Genomic DNA, 16,198 nt, shown 5'->3' on the forward strand with positions numbered 1-16,198 from the left:
ATGTTCATGTGGGATGGTGTGCATGAGGGAGAGTGCACGAGGGAGAGTGTGCATGAGGGGGTGTGCACGTGGGAATGTGCATGTAGGAGAGTGTGCACATGGGAGATGTGCACGAGGGGATGTGCATGTGAGAGTGTGCGGAAGTGTGCACGTGGGAAAGCATAGATGTGGGAGAGTGTGCATGTAGGAAAGTATGTACAACGGAGTGTTCACGTAGGAATGTGCATGTGAAAGTGTGCATGTAGGAGAGTGTGTACGAGGTCGTGTGTGCATGTGGGAGAGAGTGCATGTGTGAATGTGCACATCAGAATGTGCACGTGGGACAGTGTGCACATGGAACAGTGCACACGGGAGAGTGTGCATGTGAGAAAGTACATCTGGGAAAGTGTGCACATGGAAGAGTGTGCATGTGTGAGTGTGCATGTGGGAATGTGTGCATGTGGGACAGTGTGCACATGAGAGAGTGTGCATGTAGGAAATTGTGCACATTAAAGTCCACATAAGAGTGTGCATAAGGGAGTGTGCACCTGGGACTGTAAAAATGGACAGGATGGCTCTGACAACTTCTTTATTTGTGTTCTATAAGCGCCCGTTACACTTGTGTCAGAAGTCACTGAGCACAGACTTGAGCTTTTGTTTTGTGTAGACCGACAGGCCACACTTGAGATGTTGTGTAACTCTTCTGTCAGACTTTAAACATACAATAGGCCACTGCATGACTGAGAAGTCAAGGGGCAAATGTGCAGGGAAAGTAGTCTACTTGATAGATATAGTATTTTTCTAATAATAAATCTCATATTTTACGTGGGTGCTAACAAAATCTCATTGTGTCCATTCAGTAATTTGCATGATACTGTAAATGAAAACACACAACTGTATAAGAAAATGCTTTAAATATTGTGTCTATTTTGGCTAAGTTTGCCTGTGACTTTGCTCTGGGCTCTGTATTGTCCCATTGTTTGTCTCTCAGTTCCTTTGCTCTTCTTTGATGAATATAACATGTCTAATTAGATTAACTGCTTCTTTATTTCGTGGTTTAAAACTGAGAAAACTGTGAGCGAGACTCCTCCTGTACATGAAACACGGTTGGCGAAACTGCACTCGTGACTTGGCCCTGTTAAAATGTGACTGTGTTTTTCTATAGGTCTTTGCATGTGGTTTGAGACACTTGTTCAGCGCTACATAACAGCACGAGTCTGACTTGGGGCAGAGATGACAGGATAGGACTGTTTCATCACGTGCAATTTAGTGCTTATTTTAGGTCTCCATAGAAACAAAGGCCATTATTATTTAGCTCAGACTTAAGCAACACAGTACAGCAATGTGTGTTAGTGGTACAGTTGTTCAGTCGACTATGCAATATAATAACAACTCATGTGTGGTGCAAATATGCAGTTGTAGGTGAAGTTACCAGAAACACAGAATTTTTACGCAAAGGTGCACTGAGTCCGCCACTTGCTTGTCTCCATGGTAATGTTGCTTTGAATGTGCATAAATATGACTTTAACTGCTTAATCTCACAACTATTCAACAACAGAGGGTTTGATTGATACTGCAATTAACACAATCTGACTGCAACAGTGGTCACCATGAAGATAAAATAAAAGTAAAGCCATGCAGTGCAATATTTCATGAAAACTCCATCAGAAAAGTTACATAGTACAGCTTTAAATACATTAACATTGTTTAAGTTATGTATTAAATCACTATTGCGATATTATAAATGATTCACCATTGCATCTTATTGAAAAGAGGGGCTTCAACTCTACCAGTTAATAATATTAAGATACAAATTGTGAAGCTAATATTGTGTAAAACCAGAATGAATTTTTGCTTATTTTTTTGAGAGTTAAATGTGTTCATAAAATAGTGTACTGTATATTTATATCACAAAAACATATTTAGTACAGGCAGATGGACATAATGCGGTTTGCCAAGTGTGGATGATTTGCCAGTGCTCATAACAAATATTGGTGTTTAATTTAGTTTTTTTTTTTATTTATTAGGGGTGTAACGATATCCAAGTCTCACCTACACCATAACTCTTAATTTAAGCAAAGAGACTTGTAATTCTCTATATTGTGATGGTCCACGATATTATTCTGAGAACTTCGACGATACAATATCACAATGTTTCGGTTATTGTTACATCCCAATTATTTATATATCTACAGATTTATGTATTTGTTTTTTCTGCTTGTGAAACTTTTACTCTTGCACCCCCATGTTTGCAGACCGAGGCCTTTGATTCGGGTCTCCTCTTGTGTCTCTGCTCGAGTGGTCCAACCAGAAGAACAGGATGAGCTGTATGCCTGTGTCTTTTGATGCCAACACTGTTATCACATGTCACGCACACACACACACACACACACACATACACATGCACACACACAACCACACACGCAGCCCAGCACTCACATCGCCATGCCAAATCGCTCCAGCCACTTCTTCTTCAGCTCCTTAGTCTTGAAGAAAAACTCAAATCCGCTCTGTCCCTGGTTGTGAGTGAGGTAGAATCCGTAGGACCACTGCAGACACAAAAAAACATTGTTAACACATTTTGGTGAATAGGAAACGGGGTAAAGAGGGGGCAAGGAGGAAGATTTGAAGAGCCAAAAACGATGCAGGATGCAAGAGGGGACAGATGGAAGCTAAGAAAGGGAGAATGAAAGAGTGTTGCCTCGGAGACGGAGCGTGAAGACTTGAAAGAGTTGGAAGAAGTGACAGACGAGACCAAACAGAGGAGAGACGAGCGGGAGATGAGAGGACGCCATAGAACTGCCGGGCATCAGACACTCAGAGCAACCCCAGAGTCCACAGGATGCTGACGCTAATCACTTAACAACACAACAACAACAATACTGCCTATGATTCTATTGGCTGGTTTGTAAATAGCAGCACCACACATGAATCATACAAATTATTCTTTTTTCTTTTGCTTTCATGCCTTTATATGTTGTTTATCTACTGATCAAGAACATTTGCATATATAAAAAAATATTTAAAGACCAGAAGGCCAATTTTAGTCATAAAAAATGTAAAAATGTTAATGTCTATTGTAGGTCTGTCCAAAAACTTCAACACTATTTCTTTCTTTCTAAATATTTAAAGTCTTTTATTATAACCCTATTTTCTGATCTATGTTATAATGTTGTTTCCTCATGACAAACAAATCTAGAGTTGTGTGAGAATTCTTCTCTCAAACACTCTGTTCCACCTTTTTATGTCACGTGCTTACACAGAAAGCGCTCCACCGTGTTTTAAACTCCACACACCTTTACGGGAGCTGCATAGTTTCAGCTCTATAATTGCCAATCTCTACTGAACTAAAGGGTGGCTGTAAACTTAAAAACTGCAATTTCATGACAGCACAAGGTGTGACAGGGCGTTTTGAGCTTTGGAGATTAAACAGACTAATAATAAAAGGTTATTCAGACATGCGTGAATGAAATACAGTCGTCCCTCACTATAAGGTGGTTCACCTTTTGCGGCCTCGCTGTTTCGCAGATTTTTTTTAGTGCATAAGTATGAACGCGCATTGTGTTCCTCTCCCTACATTCTGATTGGCTAAGGGACTGTAGACCATTGTCAATCAATCTCCTCTGTGCCGTGTCTCCTGTACAGTACAGAATGTGTTCAGCTGCCAAATTTACATAAATGTTTGATCTCTAACAGTGTGATTCTGAAGTGCTGTATGTTTGCAAGTTTTCTTCTCGACAAAATCCACAATTTCATTCTGCTCCAGAAAGTTGGACTTCTGAACATGCTGAAGGAAGGTAGAAGTTACGCAGCTGTAGGGCGCCTTTACAGAATAAATTAATCTTTGGTTCGTTACATAAAGAAGGAGAAATATAACATAAGGCCAACAGCAGAAGGATGCAAAAAGGGTTGTAACTGTCCTGTCTGAGAAAACTGTATAAATTGTGTGGTGATTTACAGCCTTAAAACATATATAATAATTTTAAAAAGCTCAAGCTGACTACTTCATGGATTTCGCCTATTGCGGTTTATATTTACAACGTAACCCCCGCGAGGGACCACTGTAAACAAAACTCCAGGTATGTTTTTGGTGAGATAACAGCACTATAACATGACTTAAAGCTCACAAGAGTCAATTTTACATAATACAGAACCTTTAAGAGTCCAAAAAAACTTATATTCAGTTACTACAAAATCTCTGTATAGTTCTTTGGTCTCTTTTCACCGTGTCCTAAGTTGACTTTTAACTATTAATCCATTACTCTGTTTACCACACACCACCACACAAATACACAACTTGTATCAGTCAGTTTTGAACTTCAGCCTTCACAACCACACAGCATCCAGCCACCGTGCGCCGTTTCCACTCAAAGGGAAAACTCCAAAAAGGAAAGAAAGAAACAAAAAAGGCATTGGCGTAGCACAGAGGCTTTCCCCTACGGACAGCGAGACTAGAGCTCGACAGAGATAGCGTCTGGATACCAATTTGTAAAGAGGAAAAGGGAGGAGGAGGCTGTCTGTGTCTATGGCAGCTTAGTCTTGTTCAGAGCACAGATTTATACATCAGATTGGAAAGTTGCTGGGGAGTGAGTTTAGGAAAATACATGTTGCTCTGGTGTAATTACAGATATCGCACTGGGACGAATAACTGCATCAGAGATTATAAATAAGATTCATGAATGAATGTATAATATTGTAGTTTTGAGCCTTATTACAGTTAGAATGGGTCATTTACAGTCTAGTGCAGAGGTTTTCAGATTGGGTGAATGTGAGCTTCCCCTTAGAGTAGGTACAGCCAAGACTCCCCTCCAACCCCCACCCTCCAACGAGGCAAGGTTTAGTCCAGGATAAATCCTGGTTTAGACCTGGTTCAGTCCTGAGTTTGGTCCTGGTTTAGTCCTGGTTTTAGGCCTGGTTTTAGTCCTGAGTTTAGTCCAGGTTTAGTTCTGGTTTGGTCTTGGTTTTAGTTCTGATTTTAGTTCTGCTTTAGTTCTGCTTTAGTTCTGGTTTAGAGGTGCAGCCCACGTTGCGTTCGGGAGGAAGCGCGGCCCACATGGCATATACAAGGCAAAAAAGGTGACTCTCCACACTATGAGTAGTTTGTCAGAATGGCGACATAATTTTATAGCTAATACACGCACGCACAGGACTACGCAATTACTGATGTGTACAGATGTGGACCGCTATTTTTTCTTCGTGTGTGTGTGTCGCTCCTCCCCAGCGGCTCTCTGGTGCCCCCCCAGGGGAGGCGGGCATCATCTATTGAAAACCTCTGGTCTAGTGAGTTATTGTGTTAGTCGTGTCAAAGAATTAGACACAACTGTCACTATAATCAGTGCACATGTACTAAAATGTAACTTAGTAATATTAAACTTTTCTGTTTTAAGGTCCACCATCTGCTTGTTTAAAGATCCTATATTACACAAAATTGTCTAAATTGAGCTTTAAGCCATGTTAGAATGCTGTTACCTCATCAAAAACATTCCCAGAGTTTTATTTCATTCACAGTAATTCTTCAGTCTGTCTACATCTTAAAATGCTCTGTTCCACCTTGTGATGTCATGAAGTGGTAGAATTCAAGTCTGTATCTATCTTTTTAAACAGAAAAACTTGTAAATTTTAAGATGTTATTGCTTTAATGTTCCACAGTGTGGCATTAATATTACAGACCAAATTTGCAGAAAGGCAACCTCACTCCCAGTAATAGTTCTTCAAGGCAATAATAACACTTGTAATTCATGGATAGATCTGTTTAATGTCATACTGTGGAACATTCCAGGCAAAGGCAATAACATTTTTTACTTTTTTCATCTTTGCAGTGACAGCTATATAAACCAATCAGAATGAGGCTAGTATGGGGTATGAACAAGTTATGAATGTAAAATAGACCTCTTTTGAGTTTATCTGGCTTGATAGGAGCCCTTTAACAATGACTGATGGACTGTGATGTCTTGTACACGACTCACCTTTTCAAACCTGCTCTGATAAAGTGTCCAGCCATATTAAGTCCATTGTCCCGAAGTGAGTGACTGGAAAATAGCTCTAACCATCTTTATGAATGGGAAGTGTGTAACGCTCCCTGTTTACAGACTCATTATTACCCAAATCATCGCGTCCTGGCATCTCATCTCTCATTTTGATTGGCAATATTTTCCACCCCTTGGCACTTAGTATTCAGCGTGTGCCCGTGAATGCCTGGCCCAAAGCGCGGTTTAATGATAGCACCATCTGGGAGGAGGCAGACTGCTGCAAACTGACACTGTTTCTGTCCCAAATGAACCAGAAGATGTAAAACATGTGCTGGAACAAGCAAGCACCACATTATTTAAGACGCCTTTTCTATTGAGGGATTAGCTGAATTGGATACGTTCATTATTATACTGCAGTAGTACTATGGAAGATTATCATACAGGTTTAGTCCATTTTATGAATCTACATTTAGTTGATAGATGGTTATGGCTGCTCATTACTACGCTGTGTAATGTTCCTAATTGGGTTTGTCACTGGTCCAGAGTTGGCCGTAAAGGAGCAATAATGGACTCAACAGAGCAAGACATTTAGACGATTGTCCCTGTCCATTTTCCACCATGTTAACAAGTGATTTCCAATCATAAATGGTAGATTAAAGGTTCTATATTATGCATAATTGACTCTTGTGAGCTGTGGTGTATGGAGTTTAAAAACACAGTGGAGCACTTCCTGTATACCACATGACGTCACAAGGTAAAGCAGTTTTCAGTTTCAGAACACAGCCTAAATATGCAGGATCTGTGTGTTATACATGTGTGAATGAAACAAAACATAGAGAAAGTTTTTGATGAGGAAAATAGTGTAATATGGGCCCTTTAAATGCAAAGCAGCACAATAATGAGGCTTAATATGCAGCTTATATAAAGGTCTGTATGGCCTGAGTGCTGCCAATCCAATCAATAGCTATGAATGGGCTCTAATGTGATTGCAAAATGTGATAAAATGCCATAAGTCTGTTAAAGTGAACTAAATGTGAATCAGCAGCCAATCAAATCAAGTATTTTTGATTAAGGGGATTCTATACTGACAAACTCTTGACATTTATGCCTAAAAACATGCTATTTTTTTACCTTTTTAAAAATTCAGCAGCTACAGGGTCACTGGATTTTTTATTTATTTAATTTTTTTAATACAAATTCTTAATAAGCATCACACTTTATAGGTACTGATTCTGGTTGAGTCTTGATGTAGACTTGGTTTTGCTCTGTCCTGGTCTAGACCTTGTACAGTCCCAATTTTGATGTGATGTCAGAGCTGTAAAAGTCCCTGGGATTGTGATGCTAACTGTAGGCATTTTCTGTCTGAGGCTTTGTTGCTTAATCTGACTTTGTTTTAATACAATCTGACAAGAACTTAGTTGGAACTACAACAGGTGATCTGATTTAGCTGTTAAACACGTCTCTCTCACATAAATTACAATCAACTGCTATTTGTTGTTGTTTTGTTGTCACTTTCATCTTTTTATTGAAAATCAAAAACCTAAAAAATTTTTTGGAAAACCTTTTTGGCTGCATTTGGTAAAGTGTGCATTGTGTCACCATGGTAACTGATAAACATACTGCCATACACATACATGTAAAACACTCCCAGCATGATGTCACTGCAAAGTCAAAATCAGTATAGCCTAGTCTCATTTCAAATACTGACTACAAAGAAAGTAAAAAATCAGCAAAGTATTCTTAAAGATAAACTCTTTCCTTTATCTCGCAAAAGGAAAACAGTTTATGTGTTTACTTAATAGTGTAAGTTAAGTACTTCTGATTTTTATCATAAATAAATATTGTGTATTTCTTGATATCATTCCCATACAATGCCCTACTGGTCTGGTCTTGTAGAAAAAGGTGAAAATACAAAATATCCCCAAACAGCTACACTGTTCTCAAAATCTTGCTTAAAAAAAGACACAAAAAACTATAGCGATATATTTCGAAGGCCAGATGTGAAGTTTAAAAAAACATGTGTCTTGGCAGGTACACTGGAGCAGAATCCACAGGGGAGACGTATCCCTGTGAAGTCTGAGGCAACCACCACCCTGCGATCCACCATAACATGAATTTTCCATGACTTTCTTTCAAGATGGCAGAAAATACTTCCATGACCCAGCAACTATGAAATCCCTATAGTAGAATCGTATAGTCCACTCAAACTCAAGCAAAACCCAGCTATAAATTATTGAGTTGAGTAAAAAGTATAAATCGTAAAGCAGTTTCTGACCTTGCGGCTCTCCTTGTCCGAGGTGGGGTTGTTAGTAATCTTGAAGAGGTGGAGGTCGATCACTTCCTTCATTTCGTAATTATCTCCACGGCGTTTACAAACAATCACTGCTGAATCGAACAAAAAGATGTGCCTGTAGAGAGGAGAGGTGCAGTCAAGTCGGGTTAGGAGCGGATTGTGATGTCTAGACTCCAGCTTTTGTCCGCAGAGGAGGTCAAAGGTCACGTGTACTATCTATCAAAAGAGGAAGACGCAGCGTGAACTAGCAGCAGGAGATACAGGCGGGGAGTGGATACTGGCTGAGGTCTGACTCAACAAACTCTGGATCAAATTGTTAAGATTAGGTTAGATTCCAGATCAAACAGTCTGTCACAGTCTGTTGTGTAGAGGTGTGCACGTTTTGTTCACTATTTTATGACCTGTTATTTCAAGCCTTGAAATTGGTTGATGTTATGCAAAATCCTTAAAGGTGGACAGTGTAACTTTTCTGGTGTAAGGTCCGCCACCTGCTTGTTTCCATGGAGATACTACTGTTTTGCCTTTATTGTTCCATGATATCAAAATAAACTTACATAAATAAAGGTATTTTTGAGCTATAAAACACCTGGAATTCAACAAACGCAAGGAAAATGCTCCACTGTCGAACATTTCAAACAAAGAAATAACATCTCCATGTGGACAAGCAAATAGCTGAGCCTCCATCAGCAAGCTATTAAACTTTTGCCCTTTTGCGCTGGTCTCCATGGAGCTGTTATTGGGAGGTGTTATTTCTTTGCCGGAAATGTTCCACAGTGCACCTTTAAACATATTCTTAACTACTCCAGCTGTGTAATCTGTACGCTATTTTCGTTTAATCAAAATTCCTTGTTCCCTGCAATGTAAAACTTTGAGTGACCAAAAAAATAAAAAAGAAGAAAGCTGGATGTACAAATATCCTGAGCCTTTCCTTATATGGTGTCCAAAAGTATCTTAAGAACATAATACTCGTGTGAATAAAGCCGAGAAGGAAACTGTACACTCAAACAGAAATAGTTTAAACACATCAAAGGTATAGATGACATTTTGTTGGTTGTGTTTTCTCATACACATTTCACACATTGAAGTGTGAAAAACAGCAGTGTCATGTGAAAGTCTTAAATTATCACAATGTCCTCTTTCATTTTTAAGATAAGAAACCTCAAATCACCTCAAGTTACATATCTGTCAACCAAATCTAGTGCATGTATTTTATATTTTGTCTCAAGAAACATAATCCATTCACAACAGATCCTATGATATTTTACTAAACATGTACGAGTTTTACTAGTGTAGCTTATTTACCAAATTAAACTTATAACAATGACCCATTTGAGCGATCTATTTCAGCTTTTTCAGTTCCGATACCAATAATGTTACTAGGGCTTCAAGTATTTGTCGATATGGATATTAAGTGATTCTTGTGTAGCGATTGAAAATTTAACTTTTTCTCTCAAAACACAGTTACCAAATTTGATCCATTTGTTATGCAACTTATTTTTCCTGCAAATAACTACAGAGGAGTTTTGTATGAATTAAAGGTTCACTGTGTAACTGTTTCCTCCACCGGCTTGTCTCCATGGAGATGTTTTCGCTCTGCCTCGTATATTCCACAGTATGGCATTGAGCATATCTCTTTCCACGGTGACAGGCAAGTAACGCCACTAGGCTGAGTTACAGGTCAGATCTGTGGAGACATTCCCCTGCTTACAGTATGAATGCATGTTTTTTGTTGAACTTATGAGTAATAAATACATAATTGTACTGATTTAAGTTTAATGTCATGCTATGGAACATTCAAAGCAAAGCAATATCATCTGAATGTACACAGGAAGTGGCAAACCCTCCAACACAAATGTTACACAGTGCATCTTTAAAGTTCAAACATTATCAGATGAGCTGGGAATACATCAGTCAGTCTCATCACATCTATTTAAAGGACCAACCAGGATATCAGCTGAATCGATATCATGGAACTGATACCCAATCCAGCAAATGACCCTGGCTTGTTGCTGTCCCTTTTTTGTTTCAAATTTGTAATATTTAAAGGGTCCATATTACATAGTTTTCTGATCTATGTTATAATGTTGTTTCCTCATCACAAACATACCCGGAGTTGTGTTGTGTTTCATTCACACATGTTTAAAACACAAACCCTGCATATTTAGGTTGAGTTCTTTCTCTCAGGTTCCACCTTGTGATAATACAAGAAGTGCTCCACTGTGTTTTAAACTCTGTGCACTTTCACTAGAGCCGTTATCACTTCCACGACATGACATCATAAGGTGGAGCAGAGCATTTTGAACTTTGGAGATGTTGACAGACTAATAATAAAGGGCTGCTAAAACTGTGTAAATAAAACAAAACAGAACTCCAGGTAAGTTTTTGATTCTAACATGACTTAAAGCCCACACGAGTCAGTTTTGTGTAATATAGGACATCTAAGACCTTGATCCAGTTCTACAGTAGTTTGTGTTTCACTTATACAAGCAGGTGCTTGTCAGTCATCTCACCGATCCTGTTTAGCGCGCCTGTCCACTGTAGACACCCGCACTTCCCCGTCCCCTTTGGGCCGCCCGTAGTTCTTCAGAGGCTGGTTCTAGGAAAGAGGAAATGGGCAAAAGAAGAGGAGGAAGTACAAAGATATTCCTGATCATTGGGGTATAGTGTTTTTTCCCCAGTTTGAGCCCGGATCAGGGCCGGTGAACTGTGCGGGGCTTACCAGGTTTTCGATGGATTTCTGATACTGATCTATCTCTCGGAGCGTCTCGTTGTCTCGCTTCACCTCATTCACGTACTGAGCCAAGTCCTGCGTACACAGAATACACAATGAGGGAGATTTACTGGAAATACTGCACATCTACTGTAGGATGGAAATGTGCTCTCCCATCATACTGCATCACTGTTTGATAGCATTTGAATTTGCAGGTGAATTTCAGATTTCCTTTTCTAAATTGATCACATGCTCCAGAAAATGCATTGTATAAATCATTTTTTTCTTGAGTTTTTTGGCTGTGTTTGCAAATGTGTGCATTATGTCATCATGGTAACTGACAAATGTCGAATACCCCCTCTGTGATGTTACTACAAAGTCTCAATATCGCCTAGTCTCATTTCAAAAACTTACAACAAAGAAATTTTAAAAATCAGCAAAGTATTCTTAAAGGTATGTTCTTTATCTTGAAAAAGGAAAACAGTTTATGTATTTACTGATTAGTGTAAGTGAAGTACTTATGACTTTTTTATCATGAATAAATATTGTGTATTTCTTGGTTGCATTCCCACACAATGTCCTACTTCTCTGAATTTAGATACAGTTTGAACGTGTGATTTGGGTGCAAAATCTACACAAATTTCAAGTTTGATCATTAATCGTTTCTAGTTTGACCTTCCTTTTGTCATAAACATGTAATATAAATGATCATTTGATTCTAAAGACATAAATGTTTGTTGTTTTTGTAATGTCACTGTCCTTGTCTTTTTTAAAAATGGACCATGAGTCCGGAATAAAGATTATGGTGATTTATGTACCTTCATTGCGTCCAGTGCCTTGCGCAGATTAGTCTTGTCCATGGCATCATGTGTGTGTTTCACCAGCTCCTATTCAACAAAAACAAAATAAATGCAGTATATGCTTATTGTACAAATTACTGTAGTGATTTGCTTTACCTTATGTTTTATTAAAGGGAACTGATTTTCAGATCTATGTTATAATGTTGTTTCCTCATCAAAAACATACATGGAGTTGTGTTTTGTTTCACTGACACATATTTAACAAAGGTGTATGGAATTTAAAAACACAGTGGAGCACTTCCTGTATTTACAACATGACATCACAAGGTGTAACCAAGTGTTTTCAGTGTGAGAGAAGAACTCAGCCTAAATACACAGGGTTTGTATGTTAAAAATGTACAAATGAAACAAAACACAACTCCAGGTATGTTTATAATAAGGAAACAACATTATAACATAGATCCAAAAATAGGATAATAGGTCCTTTAAACTCTTGATATATACATTTTTCGTAAAGTCTATAGGAAAAACTAAGAGGAAATTTGCTTCTGGAACCTTGACTGGCTTCATAACATGCCTTTTTATTCATCCACATACAGCCTTATAGTTTACATGTGCATAGCGCCATTGTAATGTCACATAAAAGCAGCCAAAGTTATTACAACATAACACAATTCTTCATAAAAACCATGTCTCCAACATTCTCTAGGTGAAGAAAAAAAGAAAAAAAAAAGAAAATGAGAGAATTGTCATTCCCCACATGGAGGTGCAAACTGTTGATTCAGTGGCTTTAGATATGAAATGAAAAAATGTAATTGGGAAAAGAATCCAGCCCAGGGAAATACATCAGATAGCGGTGTATGCAGTGGGCTATCTGCGCTGTGTGCTGATCTGAAATGGTGCCCGGCCTCAACGTAAACAAGACATCTAGAGCGACTCGGGCTGGATAACGGGGGAGGCCATGCATGTCCTCCCCATAACGGCCCATACAAACACACAGCCAGAGCACACAGGGGGAGATATCCGTCGACTGCCACCGCTCAAATCCTCTGTGTCAGTCAAGCTCAACCCGGGCATTATTATCAGTGGTCTATACGACAGGGGGCCATTCATCACACAGAGGAGATACAGAGAGAGGGAGGGCCACACCAGCGAGATGGAGTTACAGAAGGAGTTATGTTTGAGGTGGAAGAGGAGAGGTGATGAGAGAGAGGGGCAGATAGGTGACTGTGACTGTGTAAAGGAAATCAACAGTTCAGGCAGTAAAGGTAAAAAGAAATTGTTTAAATACTGCTCCATAGTATTAATGTATTTTGACCAAACCTCTTTGTCAATGCCTGACCTCATCAGATCTCAGAAACTAAGCCAGTACTTAGATCGGAGACCACTGGGAAAATCAGGTGCCACAGCATCCTTTACCCACATTGCCAAAGCAAGACACTTCACCCACATTTCCCAGGTGCAGATTGGCAGCCTCGCTTCTGTCAATCTGTCCCAGGGCAGCTGTGGGCACCAAATTGTAAAGCATCAAGAAAAGCAAGTGAGTGGGATTGCCTCTCCACAGATCTGATCTGGTTAGGTGTCATCACTTTCTTGTTTGGAGGTGGTCACAGCAACATTATATTTAATTAAATTGTCATAAATGTATGTCATTACAACAGTCACACATTTGTAATTCTAAGTCTAACTTAAAGATGAAACTTTTCTGCTGGAGGGTCAGCAAGGTCACCTGCTTTTTTCCATGGAAATGTTATTTTTTTGTCAGGAATATTCCACAGCATGGCACGGAACTTATCATTTGTCAATGTTTTGACTTTTGTACTTTTGAGGAGTAGAAAGACCTCTGATTGAATAAATGCAAGATAAATACATTATGCAATGCTGTGGAAAATTCCAGTCAAAGCCATATGTCTATTTTGACAAGCAGGCTGAGGACCCTCCACCAGAAAAGTTACACAATGCACCTTTAATGCTTACTGAGAGGGTAAAGAAATACATCTCTGTGGTGTATCTGACTACTAATGATTATCTACAGTAAATATAAATAACCTTTTCATATAAATCTAGTTTTATAATAGAGAAAAATGAAATGCATTGCTTCTAATTCAGCTCTTCCTTGCAGATACTCGAAAATCTCTCCATTTAAATCTCCTTCTTTGTGTGTCTGCTGCTCTGTTCCAGCCCTACATAACACCACTGTCACTTCTCCTTGAGAATCTCGATAAAACGGCAATTACTCACAAAGCGGGGGCCATAATGAAACAGCCGTGATAGACAGTGAAATCTCATAGGCTTCAGAATGGACTCAAACGTGGTCAAGAGCGCCCCCAGTGGACAGAGGTGATATTGCATCACATTTTTGAAAGCAACAGTGACAGTGAATGAGGGTTTGACGGGTTGAAAACTCCCTGATGGGTCCTGCCTGTCATTCGCACATTTAGTCAAGGCTCCTGCTTCAAGTGTACCTCCTTTTTGTCATTCAGAATTGCTCAACTTGACATTATAGTGGAAAAAAGAGAAAAAAAGAAAAAGGGAATGGAAGAAACAAATGGAAAAGACTGCAGAGAGATGACAGAGAATTATTGGGCTGTCAAAGCTAAAAAATATATGTGAAGTGTGGATTGTGGATTGTCATAAAATGAGGGAAATACTATTAAATGTGAAATATTGTGTACCTGTAGAAGGAGATGGTATTTCAAAACTCGCTGCATAGGAACAACCAGAAGATCTCTCAAAGTAAATTTTCCATAGTTGGCTCTTTTTGAACATTCCTGAGCAAAACAAAACAAAGAATGATTAAGAAATAAAACAACATTTACATTTACATTGATACTAAGGAAAAGCCTCATGATGTAATTTGGTAATACAGGAAATGCTCCACTCAAGACACCTTCACAAGAATCATTTTGATGATTTCAGCCCTGGAATTGCCTGTCTCTACTGAACTGAAGGTAAAATATCGCTGTTAACTTGAAAACTACTGCTTGACATCACAAGGTGGAAGAGAGCATTTTGACGAGACTAGACTAATAATAAAATCTTACTCAAACATGTGTGAATGAAACAAAACATATCTCTGGGTATGTTTTTGAGAAGATAACAGCATTATAACATGACTTAACGCTCACAAGAGTCAATTTTATATAGAATGGGACTTTTAATAACAACAAAGAGTGTAATTTTGCATGTAATGACTGTAATTTCAACACAAATAAGAGAACTTTCTTTAAATCTTACCATAATTGTGCTTTCATAATCATTCATAATCATTCTAATATATTTTTTTCTGTATTGATATATTTCAAATGAGTACAAGTATAGCTTAGATACTAATTTTGGCATTAGGTTAGGTTAGTTAATTAAAAATCACAATGGAAAAACAAAGTGCCCCATGAGACATTAAAAACAACAACATAAACAAACAATAGACAATCATTACACACGACATATGACTGTGAAATAAACAAAATACAAAGATTAAGTAGCTAAAATATTAAAGTGCTACATCAAAGTTCAAAGTGCATTGTTCAAGCTTAACTTGTGGGAAGAGGCTGTTGGCGAGAAGTCTTACATTATTAATACTTTTGACAACCCTAATCTCTATATCTCTATCTAATTTTTTTCCTCAAGCAATTCAGGTCTTGTGAATAAATTAGTCGCTACTAATGTAGCATATACAAACAAATACTGTGAGATAGTGAGAGGTGGTAAATAACACAAAAATTTATAAATTTTTTTCAATAAAACAACTATGTTTACATGCACTTTTCAGCCTCTGCACATGAAGCCAAAATCTGTTTTCTGCAGTACCTCAGCTGAACACATGAGGGTGCTGTGTGACCACTCATGAACCCAGTGAAGAATGACCCTGAGCTGCTGCTGTACTTTACATTATAATATTTCAGATGGTATTTATTACATATTTTACCTCGAGCTTCATGCGGACATCCTCTCTGTCTTTACAGATGTCGTCCAGTGTGGCGATGGCCGTCTCCACATGACTGCAGTACTTTCCATAGATCAACAACCTTAAGTAAACAGCAAAGTTTACATACAACTATTTGATTCTAAAATGTATTTTCCTTTCACTGTTTATATATTCACAATGATATACTTGCTGTTTTTGGAGTTTTACACTATTTATCGCATGCAAGGATTTCTGTGTCAAAGACTCAGCTGTGGTATAGATTTAAATAGACCGCTGCTTTGTTCAATTTCAGGGTCACATAGCATTGGATTACTGATAAAACCAATAGTTGACTGCCATGGAAACATGTGTAGTATGTCTTAAAGTGCCTTTATTACACTATTTTCTGAGTTACAGTATGTTATAATGATGTTCCCTCATCAATAACATACCCGGAGTTGTGTTTTGTTTCATTCACACATGTTTAACACACAAACCCTGCTCTTCCTGTTTCTTCTCTCAAACAGAAAACAGTCTATT

General features: G+C 38.4%; 1 protein-coding gene across 1 annotated transcript in view; it reads right to left on the reverse strand.

Annotated features, from left to right (window-relative positions):
• The window catches only part of LOC110165419 (guanine nucleotide exchange factor VAV3), a 142,678-nt gene that overhangs the window by 40,002 nt on the left and 86,478 nt on the right, over nucleotides 1-16,198 (reverse strand). Inside the window, exons 9-15 of the mRNA XM_020930608.2 lie at nucleotides 15,680-15,779; nucleotides 14,427-14,522; nucleotides 11,770-11,838; nucleotides 10,961-11,047; nucleotides 10,752-10,837; nucleotides 8,224-8,356; nucleotides 2,419-2,528 (exon numbers count right to left, since the gene is read on the reverse strand). Coding sequence (XP_020786267.1) covers nucleotides 2,419-2,528; nucleotides 8,224-8,356; nucleotides 10,752-10,837; nucleotides 10,961-11,047; nucleotides 11,770-11,838; nucleotides 14,427-14,522; nucleotides 15,680-15,779 — 681 coding nt within the window. The remainder of the gene's footprint in view (nucleotides 1-2,418; nucleotides 2,529-8,223; nucleotides 8,357-10,751; nucleotides 10,838-10,960; nucleotides 11,048-11,769; nucleotides 11,839-14,426; nucleotides 14,523-15,679; nucleotides 15,780-16,198) is intronic.

Source organism: Boleophthalmus pectinirostris, unplaced genomic scaffold, assembly GCF_026225935.1.
Source record: "Boleophthalmus pectinirostris isolate CB_2022bp ecotype Guang Dong unplaced genomic scaffold, ASM2622593v1 HiC_scaffold_15, whole genome shotgun sequence".
NCBI classification, from domain to species: domain Eukaryota; kingdom Metazoa; phylum Chordata; class Actinopteri; order Gobiiformes; family Gobiidae; genus Boleophthalmus; species Boleophthalmus pectinirostris.